The 18,476-nt window shown below is 44.3% G+C and overlaps 1 protein-coding gene across 1 annotated transcript in view; it reads left to right on the top strand.

Moving 5' to 3' along the window:
• The window catches only part of mapkapk2a (MAPK activated protein kinase 2a), a 256,650-nt gene extending 248,410 nt beyond the window's left edge, over positions 1–8,240 (top strand). Inside the window, exon 10 of the mRNA XM_070859035.1 lies at positions 1,797–8,240. Within this exon, the coding sequence (XP_070715136.1) occupies positions 1,797–1,937 (141 nt within the window). The 3' untranslated portion in view covers positions 1,938–8,240. The remainder of the gene's footprint in view (positions 1–1,796) is intronic.
• Positions 8,241–18,476: the final 10,236 nt, after the last annotated feature.

Genomic DNA, 18,476 nt, shown 5'->3' with positions numbered 1-18,476 from the left:
GTCTACTCCTGTAACACAACCATCAGAAACACTGGGTATACCTCAGGCTGAGTCTGTGGAGGCATGGTGTAACATCTATTGGCTATGTCTCATGTGTCTCACTCCGTGTACCCTATATGCAGGATAAATCTATTGTTAAATTCCTCTCACTACCATTTCTCAAGCTCTTTTTAAAAAAAAAATTGAGCTGATAAATAGCTGCATTTATGTAGTGCCTTTGAATTCTCCCAAAATGCATCACGTATAATGAATTACCTCACCGTGCGATGACTGTTGTCATGTAGGCAAACCTAGTTATTTTATGAAGTTTTGCTTGTGTTTTCTTTCATTTTGTCTCTGTCACCCTGCAAACAAATCTGTGAACCATTGTGGTACAAGTCTCTCCTATCTGAATAAATATGCTTATCCCATTTGGGAATTAGTAGAGATAGATAAGAGAGATAGAAGCAGTAGTTCAGTTTTAATGTACGTTCTTAGTTGAGGACATTGTGCTCACCCAAGAGAGAAATGCCCAGTCTACAAAATTGTTTGTCCCCATAAAAATGTTAAAAAGGGAGGGAACAGTTGAGATAATAGCAGTATTCCAGACCTCTAGTAGCTCACCACGCAATACTGAAAGATTTATTTTCACCTCTTTCGTTACAATCACATTATTTATTTCACCCAGCACCAGGAAACCAGGAAAACTCATTTTTGACAGTTAACAAAACGTGCAAGTTCCAAAAGACATTCAGCACTCAAAAGGGTTCATCTGCACCGATTCCTTTCAGTGATGTGTGCAAGTGCAAAACACTTGTTTTGGGTGTTTTTTAAATTCTATTTCACCTTCTCCCTTTGTGAATCTGATTGCACATTAGCAAATCAAGAGGTTGAACTTGCATGGCCTTCCCCTTTTGAATGACATAAAACGGGATGTATATTTCTGTGTTTGAAACGTGCTCGAAGAAGGTTTAATGAATGCTACAGTGACACTACTGTAATGTATGACCCACCTAGATGGACAAGGGCAGCAGGCGCTTGGGAACACCATCTCCTCTACAGTCCCCTCCAAGTCACACACCATCCTGACTTGGAAATATATCGTCGTTCCTTCATCGTCGCTGGGTCAAAATCCTGGAACTCCCTCCCTAACAGTACTGTTGGGAATGGCTTCATCACACGGACTGCAGCAGTTCAAGAAGGAGGCTCATCACCATCTTCTCAAGGGCAATTAGGGATGGGCAATAAAGGCTGGCCTTGACAGCAACACCCAAATCCCATGAATGCACTTTTTTTTAAAGTTAGGATGGTGCGTTTTGGAGGGGAACTTGCAGGTGATGGTGTTTCCATGTGCCTGCTGCCCTTGTCCTTCTAGGTGGTAGAGGTCACGGGTTTGGAAGGTGCTGTCGAAGAAGCCTTGGTGAGTTGCTGCAGTGCATCTTGTAGCTGGTACACACTGCAGCCACAGTGCGCCGGTGGCGGAGGGAGTGAATGGTGAAGGTGGTGGATGGGGTGCCACTCAAGTGGGCTGCTTTGTCCTGAATTCTGTCGCGTTTCTTGAGTGTTGTTGGAGCTGCACTCATCCAGGCGAGGGAAGAGTATTCCAACACATTCCTGACTTGTGCTCGGGTGCATCTCTTCGGAGCCAGTTCGAGAACGTTGTGGGCGGAGGCCTCACAGCAAGTCACTGGCCAGATCTTTTCAACTGGGATGATCGTGGTGCAGGGACCCCATGGAACGAGATGGGAAGAAACAGCGCTGTCTCTTGTTTCTGTTGTGCCGGTTCCTAATTCTAATACGGTTTTCTCTCACAACAGGAGGAAATGACCAGTGCCTTGGCAACCATGAGGGTTGACTACGAACAAATTAAAATCAAAAAGATAGAAGAGTCTTGCAACCCCTTGCTGATAAAAAGGAGAAAGAAGGCCTTAACTGCCCCAGCTCCAGCCAGCCACTGAAAAACAACATGGGAAAGTGCACCACGAAGTGCGCATCACTTTTTTTTAGAAAATTCTTTTTAAATGTCGCATGAAGTTCGGAAATTTTTAATCAATTGGCTTTTTGGATTTTTTTTTAAAGATTTATTTTACTTCTGCCTCTAGTGCTGAGGTGAATGCTCTGTTGTGATACTACTAGCCCGATGTGTGGCCGGGTCTTTGAACCGATGTAAAAGGACAGAGTGGGATGAAAAGGTCAGCTGGTGAATCCTGTGAAAGGCTGACTCGTTGTTTAAACTGAATATTCCTTTCTGATTTTGTTGTTTCTGTGTAAAGCTTATTTTCAGAAATTTCATTCACGCCTTTTTGCAATTTTCTCTTATTTGCAGCTTTATTCGATTACTTTAAAACCATCTTAGTTTCATGGGATTAAAATTTTTGTGGTTTTAAAAGACCAAGGTTATGCATTATATTTGAACTTTTTTAACGCTAAAAGCTGTATCATTAAAGGCTTGCATTAATTTTTTTATGGATGTTTAAACAAATCCACAGAATCTGTGAAATTCCCCATGAACGGAACAGGTTTTACAGTATTCCCATTTCAAACGGAGGCTTGCAGGATGAATTTTATAATGAAGAAAACTTCAGGTGTTTCTAGATGTGCAGAGTTTTAGAGGTCTCAATGGTTTGACCATGTCCTGACTGAATTGGTACAGTTATAAGCTGTGTGTGATTCCACTACACTGGTACTCCGTCTCTGAATGGCTAAATGATGGCCTTTACATTACGGAAATGATACTTCGGATTAATTGGGACATGGTCACAATTGGAACTGTTGTCATGACTCCCGTTAATGCCTGGTAGGCATCTTTCTATTCCTCCCATCTCCCAGCAATCATCTCATTCTCATCACATCATGTAAATGTCTGCACAATAAGTAATTACAAAATGCAACACTATTTTTTTTTAAAAAGGGGTAAGATTTTTTTTTAAAGGGATAAGAATTACCAGCATTTTTCACTGGCAAGCAGTAAAATAAAACTGGAGAGCCAACCTTTACAAGGTCAAGTCTCTGCTTTACCTGTCATGGTGTTGAGAAGTTGCCAGTGACCTATTCCCGCTGAGGTAAATCTTATTGATGCCGCACTCGAAGAGGGTATGGGTCAGAGATGGGGGCAGACACCTTGACTGTGGCTCCCACTGCCAGGATTGGACTGGTGAATTTACCTATATGTGTCACTGTGAAATTATGTAAAATCTTTTGCATCTAGAATTTGAAATAACCACTTGCCCTGCAGCAGATACCCAGTTAAAGTGTCCATTCAGAGACGGCAACAAGCACCAATGCTTTTAAAGAAGGAGAATGCGCAATATAAAAGCGAAATTCTTACCAAGGTGGTTCACAGAATGTAACGCAAAGGCGTTTGACCATCTGCCCTTATTTCTTATGAATGTTCTTTTCTTTGAAGTTAGCCCTTGTGGTTTGCAATTTAAAACGTTTGCAATTAGTTGTACAGATTTGTCGGCAAATCGTTTTATAGCAGTCTGTATTTTAGAGGTAGAGAGACCAGTAGCTTTTCAGTCTTTGTGCCATTTAAGAGAAACATATTTTTGTTCGTAAGGGCAGAGTCAAGAGTTGAGTTTTCTGCAGTATTGTCTCTGTCATCTTAGGCCCATATTCTGACAAGCCTTTGTCCTTGTGCTCTTTTATGGGCTAGGATGACAGTTTGAAAATGCTGCTCTGACGAACTGTTCAAACAGAGGATTAATGTGTCTGTATTTTGAAGTGGCCTATATTCGAGCTGGGGAAGTATGACGTAATTTCCATCACAATACTTTGGAAACACTGACCAACTTTGATAAAATGTCATAGTACAAATATTACAGATGTTTTTTTAAGTTGCTTGTTAAAGGAGTCCATCCAACTTTGGATGCCGAGTTTGGCCAAAATGAAGGACTCCGGAAACTGTAGTTTGGATATTGTGGTACGTAGAGATATCATCAAAGCACAATGACACAAGTCAATGCACAGCACTGTGGCAGCATAGCTCATATTCATCCAATCACGCTCCTGTGTTAACGGGTCATGTGATACCTTCAAATCCAGTGGGGTATAGTTAATGTTTGACCACTCTCAGTTGAGCCTTCTCACAAGCTGCTCAATGGGAGCAACCTCGAGGCCCCAAAGGAAGGGATCCTTTAAAAAAAATTCAAATCATATCAACAAAAATTGTTGTAAATATTTCCACTTACAATAAAAACATTTTTTTTTTAAAGTAATTTTTTTTTAAGTAGATGCAATTGAGTCCACTTCTTCATTCTTCAGTTACTGAGAGGTGAAGGGAAGCTGAACCATGGGGTTTACAGCCTCAAGAATGCCATTCATTGCACCAATTCCAGTGCCGTATACAGAGAGGAAAGTGGTAAGAAGCAACTATATACTTTCATAAACTTGCTTACCTCATTTTTTTCTTATAACACAGGAGCTGCAGCCTCTTAAAGCCCATGTTTAGCTTCTTCAGGGAAGCACTATGTGCACCTTGCACTTAACTCCAAGTAGTTTAGCCTGTGGCAACCAGTCCTAAGGGTGAAGCTCCAGTAGATAGTTTTGCATTCAGCACAGGATAACCTGATTAGTACACATCCATACCTGACCTCACCTTGTGCAACAGTTTCATTTATCGTTAAGCAAGATTCTTCTGTTTTTTGAACCAATGTCAAAATGTGCAAACAATATTTTCCAGGACAGGGATGTTAATTTTGTTTTATCTAAAAAAAAAATCAGTCAAGCATGCATAATCATTTCTCGCCCGTCAAAAGTGTTTATCAGTCTAAAGCCAATAACCATCTACATATGGTTAAGAAAAATGACCCAAGATATTGAAGAAGACCTAAAATACATGAAGATTGGAGCTAGCGCTTGCTATTACGGTACCTCACGTGGTTTAGACTAAAAATTCTATTCCTAGTCTGGAGTTACTGTGAGTTCCCATGTCCCGGTGTGGACTTTGTAAAGGTACAAAAATGTACACACCTTTTGGAATGAAGAAACAAAACCCACCATAACAGGGCAACGATTGAACCCAAGAACTGGAACTCAGTCCTTCCGAAGTCTTTTCTAGGGGCCTAGGATATGGAGAGGAATAAAAGGAGTAAGAGAGAAGTTGTAGATTGGTGGAAGATCAGCCATGATCTTATTGAATGGCATAGCAGGCTCAAAGGGCCAAATAGCCTACTCCTGTTCCTATTTTTTATGTTCGTATGAATTAGAAATTGATCCAGTAAAGCACCTACTTGTCTGGCTTGGCAAGCAGTTGCTCTGTTGCTCTACACTGACCACCATAAGACCAACTATTTCATCTTGAATATAGCCAATACTTGTTAACTGATTAATCTGCTCACCACAAAACGTGTTGATATATCAGAAACTTGTCTTGTGGAAGCCTGGATGATTAGCAGTCAGAAGAGAAGATTCAAATCTTTGTGGAAATGACCTAGCGTTGAGGAATTCTTTGAGACCTTTGCAACTATATGCAAATGTTCACTCTTTTCTGCACTGGAGCAGTTGATCATTTTCAAATCCCATTTGTTGTGTGGATGGCACAGTCAGATGGCTGACAAACCAGGAGGGCTGTCACAGATGTAGCCGGGCCAGTCAGAGGGAGAAGACTGCATAAACCTGGTATATGAACTAGCAGCAAAGGATGTGGAAGGAAACTCTAAGGTTTGCTCCACTAAAGTCAGCTGTTGTTTTCTGTTGCGTTCTGTTGCAGTTGCACAATCTGTTTTATTTTAATTGTTAACCGAAGACTGGCTAATTTCTCAATGGCGATTCGTTTAAACGTTCTGTTGTTCGGCAGATTGCAAAACATTAGGGAGCCCACTGATTGAAATTGGGCCAGAGTGCAGTACCTTGCAGTGGTTTCCTTCAGATCCAATCATGTGCGCGTACTGACTGCTCTGATGCTTTTGAAGGCCAGGCCTCCTGAGCATTGCATTTTACAAATAGAATCTTAGCGAAAGATTGTTAGTCATTTCTGAAGATGCAGTGCAGGTTTGCTTGATGGCAGCACACTCAAATTCTGAGCTCCCCAAAAATCTTCAAAGAAGATCACTCTCCTACCTTAACCCTAATCATCTTTATTCTTGCGCTCGGTGGCAAGGCACTGTGCACCAGGAGGGGATAATCGATGCGCAGAGAATTACGGTGTGCAATTGAAGTGCAAACATAAATGTGGTATCTGTGCAAGAATGAAGCACAAATAGATAGAAAATGCTTTGGGATTTTCAGTTGTCATTTGCTTTTCCTAGGTAGCTTGCTTCACTCTAGTACTTCGAGGTGCAGAGCAGACCATTGGGTCCCCCCAAGCACTGTGAGAATGAACAAGCTCGACCCACTTCAAAGAGGCCGCATATCATTTAATGAGCCAAAATCCTGAGGAAGCCTCTGTGGGAAGAGGCATTGGTGTGAACTTTTCATAAAGCACCACATAGCAGCAATATTTTTCTAATAATATCTGAGTGAATTATTGAGATGAAAAATAATGAACTTTTTTTTTTAAGGCGGCAAAACTATTTGTTCTCCTGCTGAAAACTGCAAGAGCCAATTACGTGATATCAGGTACCCGAAGCTCTGTGGTACTTCAAACACCAGGGCCGAATTTATTAGCATAGTGAAATGAGGCCTCCTTCGTAACTAAGCAGCCAGTGTACTACACTGTAAAATGGGAGGGCCTAGCATGTGTAGGAGCCTGTGCACCAACTATGTACAAGGCTTATTGAGGCCACAAGTTGTATTTAAGAGAGTCCCTCTCCACAATGTGACTGGAGCCCCTGAGCAGCACTCCAGATGTAAAACAATTGCAATCTTTTTTTCTGGGTGGCCCTCTCCTTGTAACGGGCCCACCTGGCCTTTATGTTCAGACATTCCCTTGCCCCTCAGCAGCCAATTTCTCAAAGAGACCATTATACTGTAAGGGTATTTACGGACGCCTGGCGCCCCTTCACAAGCTGCTGCCACCTGGCATTTCAGCCCTGAGCCCGAGGGAACTGGCAGAGTTCAGGGAGCACCTCTTAAAATGTCCAAATTAGTTCAACTCGCCCTTTCGGGTGGACCCAGCCCCAGCCCAGTGGAGCGCAGGCACAGCTAGTGTAGTATTCATTCATTCCCTGTCAGAGCTGCATTATTAACTCCATGTGCATGGAGTGTTCTTACAAAACTATCCTGTCTCGGGAAAAGAATGCAGTTTTGCCACCTCCATTGTTTGCAGTTGCTAATGTACAGGTGTCGTACAGGTGGAAGTATACTCTTATCAGGTACTCGTGCTAAGTAAAAATGACTGTACCAATCAGTAACTGTGTTGCATAAGATCAGTATCAAATGTGATCACTTTCTGAGCCAATGCATTGCGTTTTTCCCTCCTCACATACACGCACAAGCCACAAGTGCTGATCTATATAATAGTTTAGTTTTATAAACAGAGCTTGTATATAGCATGAAAATGCCATGTAGGTTACATGAAAAAGACAGATTAGTGTTTTTAAAAAAAAAAAGAGGTTTCACTTGGGAAGACATAGATCCACTGAATTTAGGAACTGCTCGACCTTTAAGAACTGGACCATGTGTGTCTTCGATAGGGACCTGCAGCCATATTTTACACTGAATTTGTTCACTTTGGGTGGGGTTTTATATTTTGTACTGTCCCCACTTCACAACTTCAGATTGTTGCACAAATTCCAGTGTCACAAGGAAGCAAAACCTAAGATTATGGCAAATGTGAACTTTTGTAAGAAAAGCATTGAACCTTTCCATTGCAAAAATCTCGGGCCCCGATTTTAATCTCACCCGCCTGGCATCGATGGGCTGGGTTGGGGTCGAATGCTCTATTTCCACCTCGTCCGATTAGGCGGGGTTTAATCTGGGCAACTGACCCGACCCCACCCTCCCTGTTCCCGCAGGGCGGGTTTGCTTAAAATCGGAGCTGTAGTGTTGGTCCATGTTTGGTCCTGATCAGTGTTTATTGCTCTGAGCTGTTTTGAAATCTGGCAAGTCACGTGTCCAGTTTTTTGCATGCTGTATATTGACCTCTGCTCATTTCATACAACAATCTCTACAGTGTTGATTGCATTGTCCAATTTTACTCTTTCTATATAAAATGTGTCAGAGGTATTTTTCACTACATCTTATCAAATCACAGAGGGTGTTTTTTTTTCTTTTTTTACTATTTTAGGCAGACTTGGCATGTTATGTGTTACATTCAGTGACTGTACCCCATTGTATTCAAAGACACCACCTTCAGCAATTAAAAGTTATATTTATTCAAACCTGGTGCTATTTTTTGTTCTTGTCTGTGTCACTATTTCTATTGCAATTGATCAACACAGTGTCGTGGGTTTTTTTCCCAACTTGATGGAAGACTGCGGTATATTTGCAGAAAAATCCTCCAAAGATCCTAAGCACTGCTCAATGCAGCAATACTTGTGGCTTCTTCTATGACTGCTGCAGAAGTATCCTGAATTATGACACTTTTTTGAGTAATAAGGGATACATCACAGCATCAGCCAACCACCGCAGAACCTCCTGCCACTAAGAGATGATAGAGGATGGGATTAAAAGAGCACATGATAATCAGGCACCAGGAGGAGGCACTGTGCTCAACAGTAGACAGGGCTGTCGGGTACATTTTCACTGAAATCATTTTGCCACTGATGGCTATGTGCAGAATGACGTGGCAAAATGGGCGCAAAGCCTCCTTGAGGGAGTGACACATGATGTTCGGGAGCCCTGGTAACTGTGGGGGACAGCTACATGACGACAAGCCATTTGAGTTGAGTTTGGTTGCCAAAAGGAGGGGGGAATTTTGATGGCAGGGCTCAATTGGCAGAGGCCTTCTCCAGGCCTGTTCAGCCTGGTATCTCTGCAGTGCTACTTCTGATCCTCCGCTTCCTCCATAAAGCAGAGAAAGTTCCATTGGTTCCCGAGGCCCAGACTGCAACTGTAAAAATTATGGACAAATCCCCCCCCCCCCACCCCCTCCCCATTAAAATATTTAAATCTGTTTTTTAAAGACTTAAAAGTTTTGAACAGAAACAAGCAAATCTACTGTTTTTTTTTACTGGAATTAAAAAAAGATATGACTAAACTTATCTCAGATTGCTCTGGGTCCCTTTTGGCTGTGGGGTGCCTCTAGCCTACCAACAACTGGCCTTAAGTCGGGTAGCCAACTCTGGTTGTCTCATCACAACCTAGAGGTTTCATCACATGACCTCTTACCTCCAACATTGCACTCTGTCAAACTACCTCTCCCCCCCAATCTCCAATGTTTTTTTTAATAACTAATAAACAAAAAAGTGTTCCAAAAAAAAAAGATATTGCTACCTATTTAATTTGTCCCTTGGGTGGCTCGTGGCAATGCCCAGGAGATTCGTTATCAATTCTTGGACAATCCTGGAGGGTTGGCAACCCGAGCTCGAGCCGTTCTTCAGTCGAGGCGTCCTTTCCCGCCACTGGGCAGGAGGGCCGGGCAACGGGCTTCCTGCATAAGCCCCGCCCACTCATCAGCATTTGCATGCAGCAGGCCTCAGGAAAATAAAAGGCAAATATACTGGTCGGGGACCCAGTGTAAGGCATCACTTCTTCTTTCGTATGGTAAGGCCTCACTCAGTACCAATTATCATCTGCTGACTGCCACAGGTTTGCCTAACGGTGTCGATTGTAGGCGAAGGCGCTATACAAATGCAAGTCTTTTCTTTTCTCTTTTTCTTTCTTTCAACAGTGTGTACTTTATTGGATAAAATAGAAGTGCCTCCTTTCTACAAAGATTCTGTATGAAGCAGAAATTCTCGACTCCGCTTTTGTGCTCGACCTTCGTGATAACTCCTCCCTGTTCTTTTTGCGATGGGCCCACTCTCCACTCTCTTCCAGTATCGATTGTTAAAATGTGGTCAGTGCTTCCCACAGGCAGCTTCGGCGGAGGAAGTGGAAAAAGCCCTGCCCGACCCCGTGAAAAATAAAACCTGGCAACCCTTCGGGTCACCAACTCCGGTTGAATATATTCCAGGAGGTTCCATCGCATGACCTCCCGCCTCCAGCTGCCCAGCTCCTGCCATTGGTCGCCAAACATGTCCATTAACACAGTACACCGCCTTCCCATGGCAATTGGAAAGTGAAACGACCCAATTGGATGATTTTTGACTGTCAGTTAAACCATCTCCAATATGATTACAACTAATGAACCGAAGTGTTCAAAGAAAACAAATTATTGTCCCTATGATTGTTCTTCAGGGTTGCTCACAGCAGTGTCCAGGAGATTAAACTTCAATTCCTGGAGACTCCAGGCCGAGAGGGTTGCCTACCCTGTGGTCTTGTGATACCACCGACAGAATCAAGCGGCACAAAATGGATGTTCTAACTAGAATGTGGAATAAAGGTTAGATTCAAACTACCTGTACATGTGAACAATTTCTAGCCACTTGCAGGTGCTCCAATGTGCTGGCTGATCAAACACAAATATTCAGGCGGTTAGTTCATGATAACTGACTCATTGAAGAGGTGCAGTTTTCATGTAGGCCAGATTAAATCTCTGTTCTCGCTCTATGGAAACAAAACTGTTAAAACAACTGTTCCTTTCTCTAAACTTGCCAGACATGAGCAGGCACATGGTCCCTTGGAGCAATTGCACTTCACTCTGATCTGCAATGCTGTTTGAAGAAGGGTAGAAAAATGAAATGTAACGGCGGTAAACAAGGGGTGGTTACCAGACTAAAGCTGGAATAAGGATCGCAAGAAGAGCCAGGAATACAAGGCCGAATCTTGCCAGGTTGGCAAAGATATGGCCAAATATAAGGAAGAATCCATTGAAAATATGCAAGAGCAATCTGGCTTTCATAGAATTATAGAATGATACAGTACAGGGAGGCCAGTCGGCCATCGTGCCCGTGCCAGCATCTGATAGAGCCTTCAATAAAGATTGTGCAACAAAAAAATTGAGAGAAGTGGCTGCCCATGCGCCTCCTTACAGGACAATCGGTGTGTTGAGAGAAATGAGTGAGGTGTTCGAATGTGCTGAAATACAAAGCGTAGGATGTGTGTGAGTTGAGTGTTGGTTTGAGAGTTTGTTGGTGTCTTGACAGACCAAAGGGCTGAGATGTGCGTCTAAAAACATCTAAAGCCCAGCACAAAAGTGAGAGACTGAAGTTGAGTGAGACTAACGGGCTGAAAGGGAGCAGAGATCAAAGAGAGATTTGTGGATTAAGAGATACCAAGAGGCAAGGAGCATAGCTGTGAAGACATTTCGGAGTTCTGTTCTGCTCTTTAGATTAACATAGAATTAACAGCAATACAAAAGCAAAATACTGCGGATGCTGGAATCTGCAATAAAAACAGAAAATGCTGGAAATCTTAGCAAGTCAGGCAGCCTCTGGAGAGAAACAGAGTTAATGTTTTGGGTCGATGACTCCTCGTCACAACATCATCAACATCATTTGACTGAATTCAAGGAAACTTGAATTTGCGTTGCAGTGCTTAGGAGGTGAAATAAATGTTGCACATAAAAGAAAAGGGATAAAATGACTGCTAAACATAACTGATAGCAACATTTCTAGGAATCTGTGCCAAAGGTTCTTGTCTGTGGCTGTTGGGGTAATAACTCATTGAACATTTCTCTGTGGGTAGTGCCTGTAACTAAAGCCATAAAGGTAAATACATTTTACAAGTTTTTTTCCAGGTATCCGAGAGGGAAGTTGTAAGTGTTTGAAGTCTCCTGGCTGGCCTCCCACGTTCTACCCTACGTAAACTAGAGATGATTCAAACCTCGGCTGCCCGTGTCTTAACTCGCACCACGTCCCACTCACCCATCTCCCCTGTGCTCGCTGACCTACATTGGCTCCCGGTTAAGCAACGCCTCGATTTGAAAATTCTCATCCTTATTTTCAAATTCCTCCATGGCCTCGCTCCCCCCTATCTCTAATCTCCAGCCCCACAACCCCCGTCTCCCCTCGTCCCCGAGATGTCTGCACTCCTCTAATTCTGCCCTCTTGAGTATCCCTGATTGTAATTGCTCGAATTGGTGGCCGTGCCTTCTGTTGCCTAGGTACCAGGCTCTGGAACTCCCTGCCGAAACCTCTCCGCCTCTCTACCTCTATTTCCTCCTTTATGGCGCTCCTTACAACCTAGCTCTTTGACCAAGCTTTTGGTCACCTGCGCTAATTTCTACTTGTGCAACTTGGTGCCAAAATTATTTTTTCTTTTATCTCATAATACTCCTGTGAAATGCCTTGGGATATTTCATAAGGTTAAACGCGCTATATAAATACAAATAGTTGTTGTCCAGTGGAAGTCTAGAGGAAGTGCATCCAGGAGGGCGCTGAGCACCTTGAGTCTCGTCGCCGAGAACATGCAGAAACCAAGCGGAAGGAGCGTACAGAAAACCAGACTCCCCGCCCACCCTTTCCTTCAACCACTGTCTGTCCCATCTGTGACAGAGACTGTAATTCCCATATTGGACTGTTCAGTCACCTAAGAACTCACTTTCAGAGTGGAAGCAAGGTTTCCTTGATTTTGAGGTACTGCCTATGATGATAAGAGTTGCATGCATGTGATTGCCTATCTGTTTGGTGTTCACCTCTGTTAGACTCCTGGTAGTATGGTAGGGTTGAAGGTACATTGTATGCAACAGCTTCAGCATCATTCTCTGGTCATGGTATGCCTGAGTCCTTGGCGGTTCACCTGAAGGTGTTTCCGTGTACACGGCGGCAAGATTTAAATTTGTGCTTCACTGGATGCTTTTTGATGGTGTGCAATCTTTTCCCATCCCGCCCTCTTTTTCTCTCTATGCAAGTCTCGTCTGACCACTCATCTCTTGCAATTATGAAGGCACGTGTAGATATGTGTCAGCACTTCTGCAATGACTCTCCCTCCAAGTTCCCTCGCTCCGACGGGGAAGCACCTTACCACTCAGCACCTCCTCACAGCAGCGCGAGTGCGCTTGGCAGAGATTGGGGATCAGAGCTGCATCCTAGACTCTGTTTGTATACATTGGCGCTGTGCTGTAACACTGCCAGATCTTTAAACCCTTCAAATTCCAAGACTGTTTATACAGTCATCCCCAGCTGCACAGTGCTACCTGTATATATGAGTAGAAGCTGTTCAGGTTGTTGTTAATGAAGAGGCCATTGCGGAGATCCATGAACCAGGATCTGTGTTGGGCCCGCTGCTCTTCAAAATCTAATTTACTGCCCGAGGGGGTAAGTGCGGAATACTCCGATGTTTTTTTCTCAGATTTTAGCCTCTCCCAGGAGATTACATAGCTGTGGGTGGGAGATGAGATTGGGGAGGTGGGGCAGAGGGAGTGAGACAGTCTCCAGTCATGGTGCTCTGGCGGGTCAGGCTTAATGGACCAACTGGCCTTTTCCTGCCCGTCACTTTTATACGTTCGTTTGATCTAAACGATGGTTTGTAGGCGGATGGCGCGAAGATCTGTGCCAGTGATAGGACCCTAGATGAGAAGACAGACTACAATCTGATCAAGCTGCAATGGCAACCACGTCTTGGCTGCCGACATTTGATGGTGATAAAATGTAGTGTTGTGCGTGTGAGTGGAGCTCGTGTAGTATGTGTGGGTTCAGTGAAACAATTCAGAAAGGAGCTGGGCAAGTGCCTTGCTGTGGCTAATATCACTCCGTACAAAAGGTACAAAAGGTGGGATGTTGGGTAAGAAATAGAGAAATAACTTGTTTCTATATAGTGCCTTTCATGACCTCAGGACATCCCAAAATGTTTTACAACCAATAAAGTACTTTTTTAAGTGTTGTAATGGAAGAAATGCAACAGCCAATTTGCACACAGCAAGGTCCCACAAACAGCAATGTGATAATGACCAGAAAATCTGTTTCAGTGATGTTGGTTGAGGGATAAATATTGGCCAGGACACTGGGGATAACTCTTCTTCAAAATAGTGCCACGGGATCTTTTACGTCCACCTGAGAGAGCAGATGGGCCTCACTTTAACATCTCATCCGAAAGACGGCACCTCCGACAGTGCTGAACACCCTCAGTACTGCGCTGGAGTGTCAGCCTAGACTTTGTGCTGAAGTCTCTGATGCTCGGTTGCTTTATGACTGTTTGGGATAGGCTTGCTGGACCAGTCTGTCTCCCCGACTATCTTTTCGTATATTTTTAACCCACACAAGTATGATGCAGTTAGAAACACTGTAAAATGAGTCAACTACTACCAGTACATAATGAAATTCTCATTCACAAAAGCCCGAGAGGATAGCACATTGCTGAAATGACCTGGATTATTAAAAATGGCATGCTTTAAAACGATAAAATTGCCAAATGCTTAAAAATGACTTGTTGGTTGATGATGAAGGGTGAAAACATAACATGCTTGATAAAGTGGATCAAACGCTTAATGAAATATTTTGTAGGCATAAAAATAAACCAAAGCAGACAGTGTGCCTGCAGATAGCTACAAGTCAAGTTATATGTTTGGAGTTGGCAGGAAGTGAAACTTGGTTCAGATATTGGTGGAACATTTCGAACCCAGGCACAGAACAGGTAAGATGTTTAGCTGACATTGTGCTCGCCTACACGGTGACAGCAAATAAAGAAACCTATTTTGGCACAATTGACGATGGAACTTCAACCACAGTGTGCTTTCTCATAACGCAATTTATTCAATTGATCGTAGATGAGGAGAATGAGGCTAAGGTTACATACTTGGGGGTAGATTTTTGGTCTGGGCTGCATTTGAGCCTGTTATTTGCCTGGACTATGGGGCAAATGCCTACCAATTTCTATCCCTTAATGTCCAATCAAAACGTGATTCGATTATATTGTTGCAAAAACATGAAATTGCAATCTAAAGTACATTCTCGGACTTTGTTCTTGTATCGTACCACCTGGCAGCTGCTACGCTGAACATGTTTTATCCTTTTGAAGCAGGTTTTAGACTTGCTCCACTGTTATCTCAACGCGAATCATTGAACGGACATGGGGGCCGAAATTGGTCGACATACTGCCGGCATACCGTCCAAAAGGGCGATTTTGGTTAGAAAACAGCTACATACCGCTGACATACCTCTTGGCGGAATATTCATCATTGACATACTGCCGAGCGGTATGCACACCGTCCGCCGTGCAGGAACGCCTGCAGACTGTCCAAAAAGTCTGATTTTCATCGCATAACACCGACATACCACCAGAGCTGCATACCATCCTGGAAAAGGCAGTTTTACGCAATGGTAAGTGGCCGGGAATGGACAGAGTGCACAAAGCCACCATTTTGGAAATTGGGAACTGTCAGCTAAAGCAGTAGCTCTGTATCTGAGGTGGACAATGATTTTAGAGTGCGATTTTGATTGGAAACGGTATATTTACTATTACTGAGTAAATTATTAAGATAGGAAGGCATTTTATTAATATTTTTTGATCGAAAAATATTGTGGGGATTTAAAAAGAATGGGGCCTGTGTTATCGCAGCCTGTATTGATGACAACCTGTCTAATGGAGGAACCAGATGTGAGGAAGTTTATTGAGCAGAGTTATAAGGCTCATGGAAGAGGTCACAGAATGATGATGAGGAGGAGGAGGAGGCCTTACCCGCAAAGGATCTTCAGGGAGAAGTGTTCATACTTGGACCTGACCGCTCGACAGTGTGTCCGAAGGCTGCGCTTCTGAAAAGAGGTCATCACTGAGATATGCCAGCTCATTAAGGCAGATCTGCAGTCCGATAGCACCAATATTACAGCACTCGCTGTCAAGATGAAGGTGACTGTGACACTTTCCTTTTATGCATGTGGGTCTTTTCACTCATCAGCTGGGGACATATGCGCTATTTCTCAGTAAGCTACTCATCGGTGCATTCGACAGGTAACCAAAGTACTGTATGCACGCCGGACGGAATTTATAAATTCCCAATGATCATACACAGCGCATAATGGCAGTGAATGCCAACTTTCCAGGGAGCATCCATGATGTGCATATCTTGCAGGAGAGCACTGTGCCTGACCTGTTGAAGTCTGAGCCACAAGGTAAATGCTTGATGCTGGGGGACAAAGGACACGGCCTCGCTACCTGGCTCTTGACTCCCCTGCGGAACCCTCACACAGAACCTGAGCAATGATACAATAAAAGCCATATAGCCACATGTAACATAATCGAAAAGAGAATTGGAGTGCTGAAGCAGCGCTTTCGATGCTTGGACCACTTGGGAGGCAGGCTGCAATACCACTCTGAGCAGGTTGCTCAGTTCACAGTGGTGTGCTGCATGTTGCATCATTTAACAATCATGCGGGGACAGGAATTGCCACAGGGGACTGTGAGGCCACCTTCGGAGAGAGTGCAGGAGACGGAGGAGGAAGAAGAGGACAATGAGGGGGAGGAGGATGAGGAGGAGCTTCCAGATGAACCCAGCATCAACCACCCCCCCAACCCCCCGCCCCCGCCCCCCAACACCACAGAGGAGGGAACGTGGAGCGTATGCCACTGCAAAATTGTTACATCAGCAGCTCATAAATGAATGCTTTGCTTGAATGTGAAGCGCTACGTTTTACGACCCTCATGACTGTTACCCCAAAAGTTTGACACTGTACAAGAGTGTTTAAATTCAATTCAAACGTTTATCTAAAGATTTAAAAAATATACAATTTCAAAACTTCGTAAAAATTAACAACTGTTGCAACTTTAATAAAAACTTACAAAACTTTAATGCCAACTTTAACAAACATTTTATAACTTTAATAACAAACGCTTTACTTTCCCCGCCCACGCCCTCTGCCCCTTCCGAGTCCGTGTGGTACACCACTCTTGGGACGATTCCCCCCATTTCTTACTGCCGCCTTTCCCTTTCCCAATGCCCGTGGGCATGGACTTCCCCGTGTTGATGCCAAGCTGGCATCCAGCACCACACCCTAAGTGCCGTTGGTGCCGTTGGCTATGGGGGGGGGGGGGGGAGAAGAGGAGTGAGACATTGCAGGCACAATAACTGGGGCCTCAGGAGAAGCTCGCAATGTGGAAGGCGAGGCTTCAGAGCTGGGAGATGATGTCAGCTCCCCACCCGCAGGTGCTGTCGACCTGACTACAATGGCACGTGAGGGTTCTGCGCCATGTCCCAATCCTGTCGATTTGCCGCATGGCTTCGACGGCGTCGGCGGTTCACTCCAGCGCGGCGATAATACGCAACCTTTCCTCTGATTGCCGCTCTGATAAAGCTGCGATGTTAGTGGCTATTGTAGTCATGGCCTTGCCTACGGCAACCGACCTTTCCTGCACCAACCTTCGTCGCTGCAGCAAAGGTGCTGCAACACTGGGATGCCTTGCTGCGTACTGCTTGGTCTGGCAGAATTAGAGGAGCCATGGGGGAATCCCCTGAACATAGACTCCATGGTGGAGGATGTTCCAGCTGTCCCACATGGAGCTGGTGTATCCTTCTCCGTCTCCGTCTCCAGCTCCACCTCTGCTGGCTGCTGGATCAGCGGCTCTTCCTGTTCCTCTTCCTCTTCCTCTTCCTCATCAGGAGAGGGCTGGGTGACCCCAGAGGTGGAACTGTGGTCTGAATCATCGAAGTCTAGAAGTACAAAACAACATTTAAAAAAGCTTGCCAACAGGGAAGAGATGAGGGTTACATGAGTACATCGTACAGTGACTTATCACGGACTTACTTAAATGTCCATCACTGCTGCAGTACTGCATTACATATCGCAGACAGAATACATATATGCATTGCGTTACATGCCCCAACATTCCAGTACATCACATGAGGCCAACATTACAATGCAACAAACTTACGTTACATTACATCAGGCCCACATTACAGTTACAGTTAGATTGCATGACATGATAGGACTGCAACGCAGACTGCATTTTATTCAACTTACCATCTTGTATGAGTGGGTCAGCTCCAATGCCGGTGGTGGCAAGGTTGTTATCCCCAACCAGGGACAGCAAGGATCTCTATATCTGTAAGCAGCTCTTGGGTTGTGGGGCCACCTCCCATGCGACGCTGATTGGCCACTAATGCAGATGTCTTCCTCTGCAAAAAGTACAGTAAATCAAAGTATAAATCTTTAAGCCATGTAACATGGCACAGACCCTCTCCCCCCCCCCACACACACACACATTAAAAAAGCGCTGCGTTGATCCTCGTCATTGCCTGGAGAACGAATACATCGCCATAGCCTTAAGATAAGTAACATCATCCGTGTGACACTGAACCTACATTTACATGGTACATGGCAGAGGGGGCGGGGGCATAAATCAAATTACTTACTCTTGCAACCCTCACCAGGTCATTCCACCTCTTACGGCACCTTTCCTCGGTGCGTACCATCGTACTTTGAGGACACAGCCTCCCCAATCTCGTCCCAAATTTGGTAGTACTCCTTTGGAAGGGGCTTTTCACGACCACCCTTGGTGAGGTCGGAGTACCTCTCTGTGATGGACTCCAGAAGGGTAGGTAACCGTGTCATCGAAGGCAGCCACCCTCAACCTCCCCTCCTTCTCAATATTCCTGCGCTTGGATGTTTTCTTTGACATTGGCATAATTTTTTTCTGGATAT

This window comes from Pristiophorus japonicus, chromosome 17, assembly GCF_044704955.1.
Source record: "Pristiophorus japonicus isolate sPriJap1 chromosome 17, sPriJap1.hap1, whole genome shotgun sequence".
Classification (NCBI taxonomy): domain Eukaryota; kingdom Metazoa; phylum Chordata; class Chondrichthyes; family Pristiophoridae; genus Pristiophorus; species Pristiophorus japonicus.
The sequence above is the reverse complement of the archived record's forward strand: the minus strand, read 5'-3'. Positions and strand labels throughout refer to the sequence as shown.